The sequence below is a fragment of the Phocoena phocoena genome, chromosome 1 (assembly GCF_963924675.1).
Source record: "Phocoena phocoena chromosome 1, mPhoPho1.1, whole genome shotgun sequence".
Lineage (NCBI taxonomy): Eukaryota > Metazoa > Chordata > Mammalia > Artiodactyla > Phocoenidae > Phocoena > Phocoena phocoena.
Genome location: NC_089219.1, coordinates 61455891 through 61471774, shown reverse-complemented (window position 1 = coordinate 61471774; position 15884 = coordinate 61455891). Strand labels below are relative to the sequence as shown.

Genomic DNA, 15884 nt, shown 5'->3' with positions numbered 1-15884 from the left:
CACCTAGAGGGGTAGGATAGGGAGGATGGGAGGGAGACGCAAGAGGGAGGGGATATGGGAACATATGTATGCATATGGCTGATTCACTCTGTTGTACAACAGAAAGTAACACAACATTGTAAAGCAATTATACTCTAATAAAGATGTTTAAAAAAAGAAGAATTAATGAATAGGTAAATAATTGAAACAAGTAATTCTGGAAGAAAGATCTGGACATAAGAGGCTACCTTTTTTAGTAGAGACTTTAAAATATAATATTATTGTCCAAATAAAAAAAGGAGATGGAAAAGGAAGAATTATGTAAACAGCATGTGAGTTTTGTTATGTAGGCAGCCATTTGTTAGTACATGGAAACCTGATAAGAAATTTAAGTCCTAAATGATATCAGTCGTTGGATGATAGCTGAAGTTAGATTTCAGAGATGTTGTTCAGAGGCCCTAGACGTGGTTAGGAAGTAAACATCTAAAGGCACTGCAGAAGAGTATGTCAGTTTCCACGTTTAAGTTCATTGGCCTTTAAATTCACTCGCATATACTTAGTTTATCCATGCATATATCTGAGCAGGAAAAAAATGCATGCATAAATTATGGGAATTACAAAACTTCTCAGTATTGGTTAAAAAAAACATAGAGACCTAGGAAACTAAATAGAAAGTAGTGAGTGAATGCAATGTAGAAATATATGTAATGTCAGCTGTCGTAGATTTTACGAAGCAGTTTTGATTTTCCAAACAGTGAATTTAAACCGCTATGTTGTGTCACAGAAGAGAATGATGACACGTCAACCAATTAGAACAGTTTACTTTTCAAATAAAATAAGTATGGTGGATATCTTTAAAATATTTTAAATTGAAGAAACAAATGTGTTATCCCAAGATTTATCAAATTTACCTAATGCTATATATGAAGTTATTTTAAGTAAGCGTAAGCATTTAATCATGCCAGATTTAAATGATTGTCAATTTTAAAGTGCACATATATACTGAACACTTCTTTATTATATAAAAGACCTTTTGACCATGTTATGGAATAAAATTGTGGAAGCTCATGTAAAAGTTAACTATAAAAGACCCTGTGACCACACTGGCATTGAGTAATAGACAAACTAAAAACTTTGACAAAACAGTATTTTAATAAGGTGGACAATCTGTGGCAATATTCTAATATTAAATTTTCAAGAATTTTATTTATTTAATACTTTATATGTTTTTGTTGGTTTTGACCCCAGATTAGTGATCTGCTTTCAGTCTTCCCCATGTCAGTTTTCATAGTTCTTTGTATTGGGATTAAGTCAGCTACAGAAAATAGAAAAATTTTGTTTTATGAAATTTTAGGCACATATATTACCCATTTATTCTCATATTTTAACCCCAAAGCTTCTCTTGAAATATACAGATTACTAGAAGATGAGTGACACAGAGAGACTTTATTACTACAGAGAGTATTTATTACTACAAACATATAAAAAAGCTTAGTATGGAATAATTAAAATTTCCATGATTTACCTCTGTAAAAATTTAGGTCACCAACCATGCCCAATCTTCACAACTGCTTGTTTATTGCTAGCTTTGTGATTGTGTTATGTCTCAAATCTGCAAAAATTTAGGTCTAAATAAATGAAAAGAATTGTTCAATGAATGAGATTATAACATTTTTTAAATGAAGAGTAATATTGTGGCTAAATCGACAGAACTGTTTTCTGAGTTGCAATACAATGCTAATAAGAGGTGACATAATCTGTGATGTTTCCTAACATAGGTTATAATAGGGTCTATTTACAAAATTTGGAAATCAGTCTAAAACTCACATGCAGATTTGTTAAGAAGCTGCTATCTGTTCAGAATTCTAAGACTACTGACAGGTGGTGATTACGTATGAAGCATGAAACAGAGAATTAGGGAAAATTCAAAAATTAAACTCCATTATACTGGTATCATTAATATAGTTACTAATTACATGTAAAAGTTCATTTCCCCTAGATTTCTCTCATGCAAAAGGTTTCAATTTTATAATGATTCATGTTGTAGTTATTAAGTAAAATTTTTCACATGCCTTCCCTGAATGCCTTTTTTGGATTGAGTCCACCTATAAAACTGAAGAAAGTAAAAAGAGTAGTACAGGGTGACTTTGTTCTCAAAGTGACAAAGGGAAAACTGAAACTATACATATTTATGAAAGACTTGAACAAGTCTAGAAATGAGGCACTTTTTTTTTCTAAAAGAGGTCGACAATTATTTTTTTGTACGCGGGCCTCTCACCGCTGTGGCCTCTCCCTCTGCGGAGCACAGGCTCCGGACGCGCAGGCTCAGCGGCCATGGCTCACGGGCCCAGCCGCTCTGCGGCATGTGGGATCTTTCCGGACCGGGGCACAAACCCGTGACCCCTGCATTGGCAGGCAGACTCCCAACCACTGCGCCACCAGGGAAGCCCCCATATAGTCTCTATTTTATAATTCCTAAAGTGAGGATTCTATTTAAAGGCTTATAATTTATACAAGTTGAGTTGTAAATCATTACATTATGATACCACAAGACAAGTACATTTTGATTCTCTAGAAATGCAGTTCAATCAGACATATACCATATTTATTCATATATAAATCACACACTATCTATTGAGAATGAAAATTATTTTATTTTCAGAAGTTTTAAATCAATCTGTTTCAAAGCATAACTCAAATATCCACTGGAATGCTTATTTCCTCATTAGGAACGAGACTGTTTCCCCAGTGCCCTTGCCTCCAGCCTGCTTTTCCATTTTCTCATGGAGAAGAAGTAACAGAAATAATTACTATGGTGAAGCTGGGATTGTTTTTAAGAGAGAGAATGGTTTCACATTTCTAATATGCTAACATCCTAATATATGAAATATCTGAGTCTGCTTTTTAATATCTGCTTTGATGAAATAATTTTATTATGGGAGTAAAGATAAGAAGGAAAGAGATTACCATCAGATACAAATTAGCCTTTTCAGGCTTTTTGAGCATTTTAGAGATGATAGCACTTCTAAATTATTTTAGAGCAGATCTTAAGTCCTTTTGTTAATTGTTTTAGAATTAGAATATTTTGACTTTTTAATTAAAGTGAATCAGATATCTAGCCAAAAGCTAGCTAATCACCAGACTTTAATAGTTATTTGAAAATAGTTTCTTTCTATGATTTTCAGCTTCTGTAGAAATCAAAGCTGTAATGTTCAGCAGGAGAAAATGTGTATGACTTACTAATGGACTTCAATGTTCTTTCAGCTTTTGAAATGACACTCATATGGAACAGGCATGGAGGGTGGGACAGAGAACAAAGAGAAAGAGGTGAAGGAAAACCTGTGTATTTCTAACTTGTCAAGATTCTTCATCCTTTTAGGCCATTTCACAGAAGCAAGGAGAGGAAGAGGCCACATTTATCTTTTCATAATTGAGCATCAGTAGGACAAAGCGAGGGGTGGCCAGTGTTCTTTTCTGTAAGAGTGAATGTTAAATTCACTCAACTCATCACTGACTGCTAAACTCTTTTTCTTCCCAATCTTCCTGCATATATATGAAATATCTTACCTTCTCCCTCTTCTTTAACCAAACAATTTTGTACAAATAGCATAAAGTCGAACATTTCTTTAAGGAAACAAATTAAAAATAGGCACTGATTATTTTGATCTGTTTACAACAAATGAATATATTATTTTCAAAATGTATCTAAGTAAGAATTGAAATCATTGGCACTTTAATCAATCATGTAAAATTCAGTATAGAAAGTGTACATTTCTCCACCTCTCCTACTCAGCATCCCATCCCTACACACTTGGTTAAATGGGAAGATATACTGTTGTCACCTTTATGTAGTTAGTTATCTTAAGTGTATTTAAACATATCTTCCAGTATGTTTTAAAGGGTAGTCTTCAATATGGTGGAGACAAAAAATAAAAGAGACTATGAAAAGTACATTAGAATTTTGACGGCATTCTAGTCAGAGCCAGTCTGTATACTTAACAAATGTACGTTATTTATGTTGTGCTTGTCAATGGGAAATAAAGTTGAATGTTCTGAAATGTCCCTGTCTTTCTTTCCTGATGCCAACTCATGTCAGGAATGTTTTACTTATAATCACATTAAGCATTTTGCTAAAATCCTATTTGATATGCTTTGCCAAAATAACAGCACAATGTAATGCAATAGCATCATCCTATCTGTAACATTTAAATCATTTTGTTTTATATTCCATAATAACATATAGTACAAATTATCACTGATGTGCTATAAACTTGAGAGGTGCTTTTCAATACGATACCTACTCATGTTATAATCTCAGAATTTTTGTTTTTAATACAAAAGCACATTTATAAATTATTCTAAACTTAGTTCTCCTACTTTCTTGTGGATTTGAGTATAATCTACAGGCAGCCAACATAAGAATTGCCCTTGTTCATAGTCATCTCCTTCAGCAGACTTGTACCTGTGTATTGGTGTGAGCTGATTACTGGTAGAGATGTGTTGGGCTACCCCACTACCGTATTCCATGTGCTTATTTAGCTTAACTCTATTTCTTCCTCCCTCAGTGATGGGAGAAGTTCTGTAGAACATAGACTGCAAAGCCAAGCTCATTATAAGAAACACACCGAGCTCGCCCTCCTTCCTCCTAAGAAAAGGCATTTAGGGAGAGCTCTGCCATAAACCCCTGACCAAATCTTTTTTTTTTTTTTTCCTTTGGCTGCACTGGGTCTTCATTGCTGCACACAGGCTCTTTGTTGTGGTGGTACGTGGACTTCTCTAGTTGTGGTGCACAGGCTGCAATGCACACGGCCTCAGTAGGCTGAATAGTTGTGGCGCACTGGCTTAGTTGCCCCGTGGCATGTGGGATCTTAGTTCCCCGACGAAGGATCAAACCCACATCCCCTGCATTGGAAGGTGGATTCTTAACCACTGGACCACCAGGGAAGCCCCCGACCAGATCTTATGATCCCTACAGTCTTGTAGCATTTGAGGTAAACATCACTATGGCTATCTTCTGGTACACCAAGAATTTTCACTACAACGCTGATGAACCGACATGCCATGGAATGACATTGCCCAGCTTCATGTTCTCAGAGGACAAGGAGTCAGGCGTCTTTAGATATCTTGGAGGTTGTTGTGTTCACCTAAAACAGTCTTGAGTAAACCTATTTTGGAGGAAGGTACTCAGAATCCAAGCCAGTCCTCCAGACTTGTTCTTTTCTTCAACATATATTTCTTGTGTACCAAATATGGCCTAAGCATTCTGGTAGGCACTAAGACACAGGAGTTTAAAAAACAAACAAACAAACCCAGCTTTCAATGAATTTATAATCTAGTAGGGGAATAGCAAATCATTTGAACAGAGCTGCTATTGGGGTAAGCCTATGGTAATGAAAGCATATGGGGGAGGTGATGCTGAAATAAGAAATAGTTTCCTGTAGGAGTTGACATTTAATCTGCATTTTGGAGAAAGGAGTTGGTATTAACCAGGAAGGTGGAGGCACATTTTAAGATATTTTTTCACTCCACTCTGCCCAAAGCAGTACAATTTCCAAGGCATTCAAACTGACTAAATTCTAGTGGCCCTGTAAAAAGTGTGGGTCTGAATCGTGCGTACCTCTGTAATCTCACAGAGTGGGGAAAAGTGACTTGGCCTTAAGGCAGGATTTCTGAACCATGGAACTCTTTTCGTTTTTTGTTTTTGTTTTTTGTTTTTTTTGGGGTTTTTTTGCGGTACGTGGGCCTCTCACTGCTGTGGCCTCTCCCCTTGCGGAGCACAGGCTCGGGACGCGCAGGCTCAGCGGCCATGGCTCACGGGCCCAGCCGCTCCGCGTCATGTGGGATCCTCCCGGACCGGGGCACGAACCTGCGTCCCCCATATCGGCAGACGGACTCTCAACCACTGCGCCACCAGGGAAGCCCTGAACCATGGAACTCTTGACACATTGGGGCAGATAATTCTTTGTTGTGGGGTGTTCTCCTGTACATTGTAAGCTGTTTAGCAGCTACCCTGGCCTCTACTCACTGGATGCCAGTAATATCGCCCTAGTTGTGACAATCAAAAATGTCCCCAGACATTGCCAAACGCAGCATGGAGGACATATTGGCCCCTAGTTGGGACCCTCTGCCTTAGGGCAAGGGCCATGGCCACTAGGAGGAAGCTATGTGTGAGGGTTTTCAGGACAAGGCCATCTGTGGGATCTTGGTCCTGACAGGCACCATTCTGGCATTTCTCAAGGAAGCAGGCATTAAAATGCCAGTTTGTGTCTGACTGCACAAAAATGTGGCACTACCACTACAGCAGTGCCCTGATCACCATGGGCCCCGATCCACTTCCGTAATCACATAAACCTATTCACAGACAAAGAGGCACAATTTCTTAGAAAGTATCATCTTTCTATTGATGCCACCAATCCCTATTTTGTTCTTGATAAGAGGCCCTAGGGTTATATGTCTCTCAAAGGGATATCTAAAGATGGTCCATTTCTCTCAGGACCTCGAAAATCTGTTATAATTCCTCTTAATTAAGTTCACATTTCCAGGCAAGGTACGTTAGTAAGAGAGAACTAATTTACCAAATTCTGTCTTGAACAGAATTTTTGCATGTCTGATCTGTGTTACAGAGTTGTAAGAGTTTTGTTTAATCTGAGACATAATCTTTATCAAAGAGCAGTCAAATCTGGGGCAAATATCTCTTTATCAGCCTGTACCTTTCTGAGTTCGTGCCAGTCTGCAGTACCTCAGGTATAGAGCTATTACCATACATTTTGCTGACAGAGTTCAAGTCATGATCTCTATAACTGACATTTAAACTCTAGTTTGCATGAAATGGGAAGTTGAAAAACTTAAACCACAAATCTGACCCAAAATTAAAATGAAAACAAAGGTACTCATTAGGTTATTGTAAATTTCTGAGGCAAAGTAGGGAAGGTCTATGGATAATCAGTGCTTATGCCTAATATTATTATGCAATCCTTTAAAAAGAAGTCTTTGAATATAACATGCAAGGTTGTTTGAATTCAATTTTGAAAAGAACGTTGGAAGAAAATAATTCTGAAACCATTATAACCCATTGAGGCCTTTTAAACTTAGATTTAACTAGAAGTACCCAGTGGAACACTGGTTCTTAAACACTGTGGGGTCAGAGACCCCTCTGATAATCTGGTGAAAGTTTTGGATCCCCTTCTCACAAAAAGCACAGAGAATTTTTTTACAGTGTCAGAGATTGTGCAGTCCTCCTAAAGTCTGTCTACAGATGTCTCGGAAATTTATACACACAGGTTAAGAATTCTCACTGTGAGAAAATCTTTGTGATTCAAGGAATCTCACAAGTGTCCATGTTTGGTTTGAAAACTAAAATCGAAAATTGTACCTAAATCAACATAATTACTTCCCTGTGAATACCAAAATTCCTTGACATCTCATGTCAAGGAATGACATGCCCATAATAGTCAATCAGCATAATGCCCATAATAATAAATCAACATAATGGGGGGTAGAATTATTAAAAGGAACTGCAATCATTTTTTTTTTTTTTTTTTTTTATTGCGGTACGCGGGCCTCTCACTGTTGTGGCCTCTCCCATTGCGGAGCACAGGCTCCGGATGCGCAGGCTCAGCGGCCATGGCTCATGGGCCCAGCCACCATGGCTCACGGGCCCAGCCACTCCGCGGCATGTGGGATCTTCCCGGACTGGGGCACGAACCCGTGTCCCCTGCATCGGCAGGTGGACTCTCAACCACTGCGCCACCAGGGAAGCCCGGAACTGCAATCATTTTTAAAAATTGCCATCATGTGGGGAAAAGAAATAACACCATCCCAAACAGAAGAGGAGCAATATAGGTTACTTGCCAAAAACAGGTTGAAAAATGAAAGGACTATTTTTTGAAAAAGAATTACAAGTTATCCAATGACACATTTGCCTTACACAGAGTTTTAGTCTTGCCTTGTGTTGATCCAGCAAGAGAGATTTAAAACCAACTATTAAAAAAAATCAGTTAAAATAAATATCACCTCACCTGAAAAATGCAATCTCTAAAATGGTTAGAATCTAACTTCCAGTTATTTTCTGTTACGTGACTTTATGTTATGTTATGTATATGGATAAATATATTTTTACACTTCTGCCTGTACTATAGTTTTGTGTTGCTATTTAGAATGAAAGCAGCAAGGAGGACCTATTGATTGAAACTTTCAGTAAAATGCAAGGCATACACTTGCAGACCTTCTTACAAATGTAAAATTAATGATGCTTTAAGCCAAAGCTTGAAGCTATTAGTGGAATGCAGTATTGATGTTTATAGTTTGCACTTCTCTAGAGGGAAACATCTGGAGCAATTAATGACATTTATCTTTGCATTTTTCTTGCCTTATTGAGGAAAAAAGTGCCATCTTAGAGCACTGATATATTTATATTTTGGAAACCCCACACTTTGATACCAGAGCATCCTACATTCTGGATGTGTGTATGTGAATTGGACAGCTGTACATAGTATGCATGAAATTGCAAGTTGATTTTCATAAGTCAGTGGTTTGGAGTCTTCTCCTTAGAAGATCCATGAAAAGCCATTTTTAGAGGAAGAACAATTGCTCTTTGTTACTTATTTTCAATATTCCTTGACCATTAATTTTTTTTTTTTTGCCTGGCCTCTTTGTTTTAAGAATTGCAGTGACAGAATTAATATTTACTTGAAAAATTTTGGAGAAATAATATTCATTTATTGCCAAGCTCTGAAGGGGCACTGCTGCCTTAAATGTTTTGCAGCCCTAGTTAGACATGCATGGCTCCTCTCCTTATGACAGATTTTCTCCCACCATAGCCATTTTGCATATTTCTGCTACTATCCCTTCAGCAGAATTGTCATTGAAACCTAAAATAATTCATTTATTAATTTAATTAATTAATATTTGACCACTACTGAGAGATTGCATGTTTAAAGTATTTTAAAGCATTTTAAAAGCAACATCATTTCTCTAAAATGTTCTCTAAATTTTAGTGGGTCATAATGAAAAAGAAAAACTCCCAGTGTTGGACAAGGAGTCAGAACACTTAAGTCTGTTTATCTAATTTGCTATTCAGTGGTTGTTTGCCCTTGACAATTTAGTAAACCTCTCTGAACTTGAATTTTCTTATCAGCACAGGATTATTAGGATTAAATAAGAATGAAGATAAGGACACTTTTGAAAGCACTATACAAGTAGGTAATGGTTAATATTATTTTATTATCTGGATTTCATCAATGGAACATTAAATTTAATTATGATTTTTCTCATCTCAAACCACTATAGTACAGTCTGGCTAGCTTAGTATTGGGCATTCACCAGAACACACAAGTGATATTAGAAGTCTAGTTCTGGTCCCACATAGGGAAAGATACATAGCTTTTTTTAAGTTTATTTGCCTCATCTGTACAATCAGAGGTTGGTTGATCTATGTGTTATCCTGTAGCTGAAAAAACATGATTTTCCTTTCTCTCTGGAATGTCATGAAGCTCATCTTGTCAGCTAAACACAGACAAGTTTTCCTCTTTTGAATTTTGAAAATCAGCTCATAGGAAATCTCTAGGCGACATAGACAGAAATGCCTATAAAAGGTTTCTGTTCCTTTTCTCCCTAAAAAGAACTTTTAGTTTTCCAGCCTCCTTCTCCTATGAGATTGTCCTCTTATCAGACTGGAGGATCATTGAATTCAGGGGCCATGCCTTCCATTTCTTAAGTTTTTCTGCCTCCTTTCCTTTTCCTCCTCATCCAAACTACCAAATCCTATAATATTGATTGTTAGATGACAGATCTCATTTACTTCTTTATTTTTGGCTCAGGAAATGTTACAAAGATTAGATTGTGTAGATTTTCATACACTTGGGCTTATCAATGTGTGTGTGTGTCTGTGTATGGGATGTCCATTATATCTCAAATGTGTATTTCTTTTCTTCAGTGTTTCATTTTTAATCACAATATTTTATGTTCATGCCTTTAAAAAGTCAAGTGGCACTAAATGTTTATTATGACAGCTGAATGGATAAAGAAGATGTGATGCATACGCACACACACACACACACACACACACACACACACACACACACACACACTGGAATACTACTCAGCCATAAAAAAGAATGAAATTTTGCCATTTGCAGCAACATGGATAGACTTGGAAGGCATTATTCTGAGTGAAATAAGTTGGACAGAGAAAGACAAATACTGTCTGATATCACTTATATGTGGAATCTGAAAAATACAACAAACTAGTGAATAAAACAAAAGGGAAGCAGACTCACAGATATAGAGAACAAACTAGTGGTTACTAGTGGGGGGGTGGGGGCAATATAGGGTTAGGGGATAAATAAAAGGATTATGGGATGACATGAAATCATGTATGTGAAACTTTTGAAAATTGTAAAGCACTATAGAATTTAAAGAATCTTTCATTCAGTTAAAAAAAGCTAATGATACCCACACTCCTCATTCTAACCCTCCCCCCACCAGCCTGCTCTCCAGCTTTTTTTCAACATTTCTTCTGAAATATACCATCGTATTTCTAAATAACATATTTATGTTTTTGTATCCTGCATAATCAACTTTGGACCTTGTAGGCTGATTTTCTATTTTGCTGGATTTAACTCTCTCCTCACGCATTGTCCCATTATGGTTCTAACACAATTTTATTAAATCAGAATTCAGTGTTTGCGTCTTTACGACGATGTAAATATTCTTAACTGCAGAATCAGTAGAACTGTCATCATCTTTCTTTTCTTGGACACATTTTTTTATTTTCTAGAGTTAAGAACTTATCAAGTTAAATTTGCTTAACTTTCTTTGTGCTAATGACCAAATCTTAACAGTTTTCCAAGTGCTCAAACCTATCAGATAATCTGTATTTCCTTTACAGGCTAAGATTTTTTTTAAAGTTTCTGTTCTGTTCAGCCTATTGCCTCTTTTTTATTAGATACCCTGTTTCCTAGATTCCATGTTTTGATGTATTTCTTGAATAATTCACTCTTTTGATCACACCGGCTTTAAAATGGGCTTTTGAATAGAAAAAAAAAAAATGTAAGGAACCAAACTCTTAGAAAAGAAAATGATTTTAAATATACATGAACACTAACAACAATAGTGATAATAACAATAGTGGCAGATATCATTTTATGAGCACCTATATTTTACATATGTTATCAAATTCTCATGTCAATGCCACAAGGTAGGTGTTATTACCACTACTTTCCAGATGAGAAGTCTGAGGCTCAGGGAGGGTAAATCACGTGGCCAAGTCCACAGAGTTAGTGAGAAGTGTAGCTGCGATTCTCACCTGATTTCAGGTTAGAATGTAATTGCTGTGAATTCACTTAGTGAAGAACTACTACCATGATTATTTTCTGAAGCATCAAGTTTATCTTGGAGAAATCCTCTAAGGCCCCATGAAAGAAAGGCTTTGACTCTGTTCTGATGCCTGGACATTTTTTCCGCAGCCAGAAATAATCTTGGGCAGCAGTGGGAAGGTGGTTTTTCCAACAGTACTGATTAGATTCAGCAAACAAGATTTTCAGCAAAAATGTAGTCCTATGTCCAATCTAGGCGCGTGCACACTACTGAGAACATTCACACCTTCCCTGTTGGATGCAGAGCCGTTTCTGCAGTGGAGAGAATATCACCGCTGGCAGCACATGGCTGCACAAAAAGAGGGCACTTCCGCTTGCTGCCCAGGCCTGTGAGTTTTGCTAAAAACTAAGAGCTTATCATGATCTGGGTTACTAAGTATGCATCTCTTTCAGTCCTTTTTTTGTTTCTTTTTTTGTTTTTCCTTTCATACTTTCTCTCCTGCTTGTAAGGTAACTTAGGATCGGGCTTAACGAGAAGGTGTTTTTGCTTCCTAATGACACAGGGACTCCTGGGAGAATTTGTAAAATTCAGGACCAGCCAGAGGGAGAGCTGGCCATTTGTCTGCAGTGAAACCATTCTGTTTATCACCTCTTCCTGTTTAATTTTGAAATTTGCTCTAGCTTCTTCCTGCAAAATACAATGCAGTTTCAGAGCGGGGCATATTTTATCTTTGAGAAAGAGAAAAGCTGTCCCCAGTTTTTGAGTCTTTCTTCCCTTGTTGCTAGCAAGCAAAATCTATTTGGTATATTTGACATTTTATCCCTTCACCAGTTTTCTCTTCAACTGGCTGCTCTGTTTTCTTCAGAACTGGTCAGGCTGATTAGAACAGTGCAGAACATTTTGCTCAAGGGAATAAAATCTCAGCATCTCCAAAACTTGAATTCTATGTTTTCAAATGAATGCAAATGGCAACCTACCTAGAGCAGTTTAACTTGAAAAATCGAAAAAAATCAGTGCATCTTGGAATTTATCTTTGGTCTACTTTTGCACATTATTATTTCAATTGCAACAATAATCAGCAATTCTCAGGCATCTCAGGGGTCGATTAGCATCTATTCAGAACAGGCTTAACTCAATTACACGTAAACCTTTATTAAATTTTTTTTTTTTTTTTTTTTTTTGCTGACCCGGGAGTTAATTAAACCAAATCAAATGAGTCACTGCTTAGGGCAAATGTCTGAAGGGTAAATTCCCTCTGCCTGCTAACTTCTATGTAATTTGCATGAGAAATGGAGCCTGAAGATCTTCATAATGGTTTGTTGTTGATAATAATATAACTTTTAAAATAACGTAGTAATTTACAGACCTCATTTTAGGAAAGTAAGTTTTAATGAGAGAATAGGTTCAGAAAAAAAATTAGTAATAACAGTGGATGATTACATTGCTTGAAGTTTCTTAATGGGAAACACCATTCTCCATTTCATTGGATGGAGAATGATACACTCAAACTTAAGGGATCTTTCTCTTTTGCATGAGACAACCATTTGGAAGGGAGAGAGTGATATCCTTGGAGAAAGGCAAGAGGCAACTAGGATGCCAACTAGATTAGTAGGACCTTCGTTTGGATGAGAAGTGTCATGGTCAGATTACCTTCAGGAGTATGAAAGTATGTGTTTCGGAGTCAGACCTGGATCAAAGTTTGGGTTAATAGCTATGGAACTTGAAAGTAAGTCCTTAAACTCTCAAAGATTTTGAATCCTTATATGAAGAATTGGGATTTTTGCACTTAATTTATAGGGTAGCTGTGAAGATTAAATGTGTAAATATTCCAGAAGAGTGGTGGGTATGATAAATATGCAGGGGTCGTTGTTATTGATGCTGTATTAATAGTAGTAATAGTAGCCACAATAGCAATCTTAATTGCTTGAGGAATCCATAAACCATATTGGGAATGTGGAAAAAGACATCCCAACCTCTGCACTAATTCCTTAATATTATTTTGGGAGATCCAAACATATAGCATTGTGTTTGAGAGGATGGGAACTGTTATTAGACTAAATTTGGTGGCACATCCTAGTTCTATTAATTTATTAGTAGGCTGACCTTAATCAAGCTAATTAACCTAAACTTTCTAAACCTCAGTTTCTTTAACTATAAATGAAGATAATAATGTTATCTAAAGTTTAACAGATTTATTGCAAAGATTCAATGAAACAATGCATGCAAGTGTTTACCTAGCACCTGGCACATAATAAGCATTCAATAAATGGTTATTATAAATTATTACCACTAATATCAAAATCAAGCTCAGTTTCCAGCTGAGGCTGAATGTCTTCACAAGCATACAAATTTTATTCAAACTTCTTAAGACTTAGGGTAAGAAAATAAGAATGTGAGGGAATTCCCTGGTGTCCAGTGGTTAAGAGTCCATGCTTTTATTGCCAAGGGCCAGGGTTCAATCCCTGGTCAGGGAACTAAGATCCCACAAACCACACAGTGTGGCAAAAAAAAAAAAAAAAAATCCTTTGTCAAAGTGATTTCATTGCATGAAACCGGTTATGAAATGGCTAAAGTATTTGAAAGAGTAGAAAGAAATTTGTCTGAATTTAGCTGTTGAGCCATGCTCTGCTTCAAACCCCTTCCTATGTGCTTTATATTCTGCCTTATGTGACACTAACTGAATCATAGTTGGATCTACTCTCAAAGCCAGCCTTTCGAGGTCTCTGTGTTTACCTTATTAGTTTACAACATTTTTTGATAACTCTACTCAGGAAAACAAGAATGTTATAATAAAAAAAAAGAGCAACAGCAATTATTTTCCCATTAAATTGGAATATCTGGTGGCCTTATTATCAATGATTTTATTGCCTAGAGTATGTGATTGTCCTCATTAAATAAGAAAAACTGCCAAGACTATGAATTTGGTCAAAGTCAGCTTGTTATCTACCCTGATAATTTTTTACTATGTGTAAAACATATATTTTAGCAGAATAAACTGAGCATGAATAATAGTCATCAAATTTTTGTACATTACCAATCCTACTTAGTGTTTTTTTTAAAGTTTCTTGACCAAGAAAAAAGAGAAATATACTTTAAAATATAGAAACAAATGATTCAGTAGGTGTTTAAGGAAGCTTTTAAAATTTGAAATAACTATAAAGAATCAATACAATTGCATCGACAAGGAGTTTTGTTTTGTTTTTTAAATCAACAGAGGAATTATTCTCAAAGAAAGACTTTATTTCATTTTCACAGGGTGGGGCAGAATATGTTTTCCAGTTAAAATTAAACCTAAAGGAAACATATTCCTTATTTATTCAGCATGATCCTTAACTGGGTTAGAAATAGTTACATCTTTTTTGAAACACAGAATCAGACACTGCCATCCTTGCTGGAAGTGTTGAAATCACTGGCAGCATTAATTGCTTCCTGAAGACATCATTTCCATATGCCACTGCCACCTGAAAAGTTTATACCATCATCAATGGGAAAGCAGTAGGCAGCCTTATGGAAAGAGTTTGGGGATTCAAAGACATAGATTTGCAGCCTAGTTCTTGACTTAAAGGCTACGTGACTGGGCAATATTTTAATCTCTTTCTGCCTCTGTTTACTCATCTGTAAATTGGAAATAATGATTCCTATCTCACAGTATGGTGAAAGGAAATAAGATAATACATGTACAAAGCACAGTAGAACTTAATCACTTAAAGCCAGTATTGACATTAAATAACACTACTTGCATTTGCAAAAATGCATTTATGCTACCTTCAGGAATAATATTAGTTGTAAGTGGTAACAATAAAATAATACTAATAATTAATACTTACAGATTTCTTTTACAATTTCTAAAGCATTTTAGCATATGTAGTTTTATTTGATCAAACTTTTAGGTAGGTAGAGAAGTACTGTCATTATTATTACTTTATAGGTAAAAACTAAGACTAAGACTGGATGGGTATAAACTTCCAGTTATAAAATAAATAAGTCATGGGGAGGTAATGTACAGCACAGTGACTTTAGTTAATAATAGTGGAATGTATATTTGAAAGTTGGTAAGACAGTAGATCTTAAGAGTTCTCATCACAAGAAAAAAAATCATAACTATATGTGGTGGTAGATGCTAACTAGGCCTATTGTGGTGACTATTTTACAAAATATACAAATATAAAATAATGTCTTACACCTGAAACTGATGTAATACTGTGATCAATTATATCTCAAAAAAAGAAAAAAAGACTAGGTGTAGTGTTTGGACTTTGGAGTTAAGCTTCAGTTCAACTACCACCTCCACACTTGCCTAAGAGTGACTTTCATGCCCTTTCTAAGCCTCAGTTTTTTTATTTGGATAGTGGAGATAGTAGTAGTGTCCTCAAAAAACCTTTGATGCTTTCCCAGTATCCACTGTACAAAGTATGAATGTTTTCACTTCTTCAAAGCTCTCAGTAAGCTAGTCCCAACCCACCTTTCCAGATTTATCTGGCAACACAGATTCTCAGCCTTCTGGGAATCCTTTCCTCACACACATTATGTACTTTCACAGTTCTGTTTCTACGTTTTCTTTGCTTGACTAGTATTCTTCTGTTTTTTTT

General features: G+C 36.2%; 1 protein-coding gene across 2 annotated transcripts in view; it reads left to right on the top strand.

Annotated features, from left to right (window-relative positions):
* The window catches only part of PTGER3 (prostaglandin E receptor 3), a 77842-nt gene that overhangs the window by 40000 nt on the left and 21958 nt on the right, over positions 1 to 15884 (top strand). Inside the window, exon 3 of one of the 2 annotated variants that reach the window (XM_065873966.1) lies at positions 3359 to 3409. The exons of the other annotated variant lie outside the window; for it this stretch is intronic. Within the exon in view, the coding sequence (XP_065730038.1) occupies positions 3359 to 3409 (51 nt within the window). Of the gene's footprint in view, positions 1 to 3358; positions 3410 to 15884 lie in introns of those variants that run through there. 2 annotated transcript variants of the gene reach the window in all.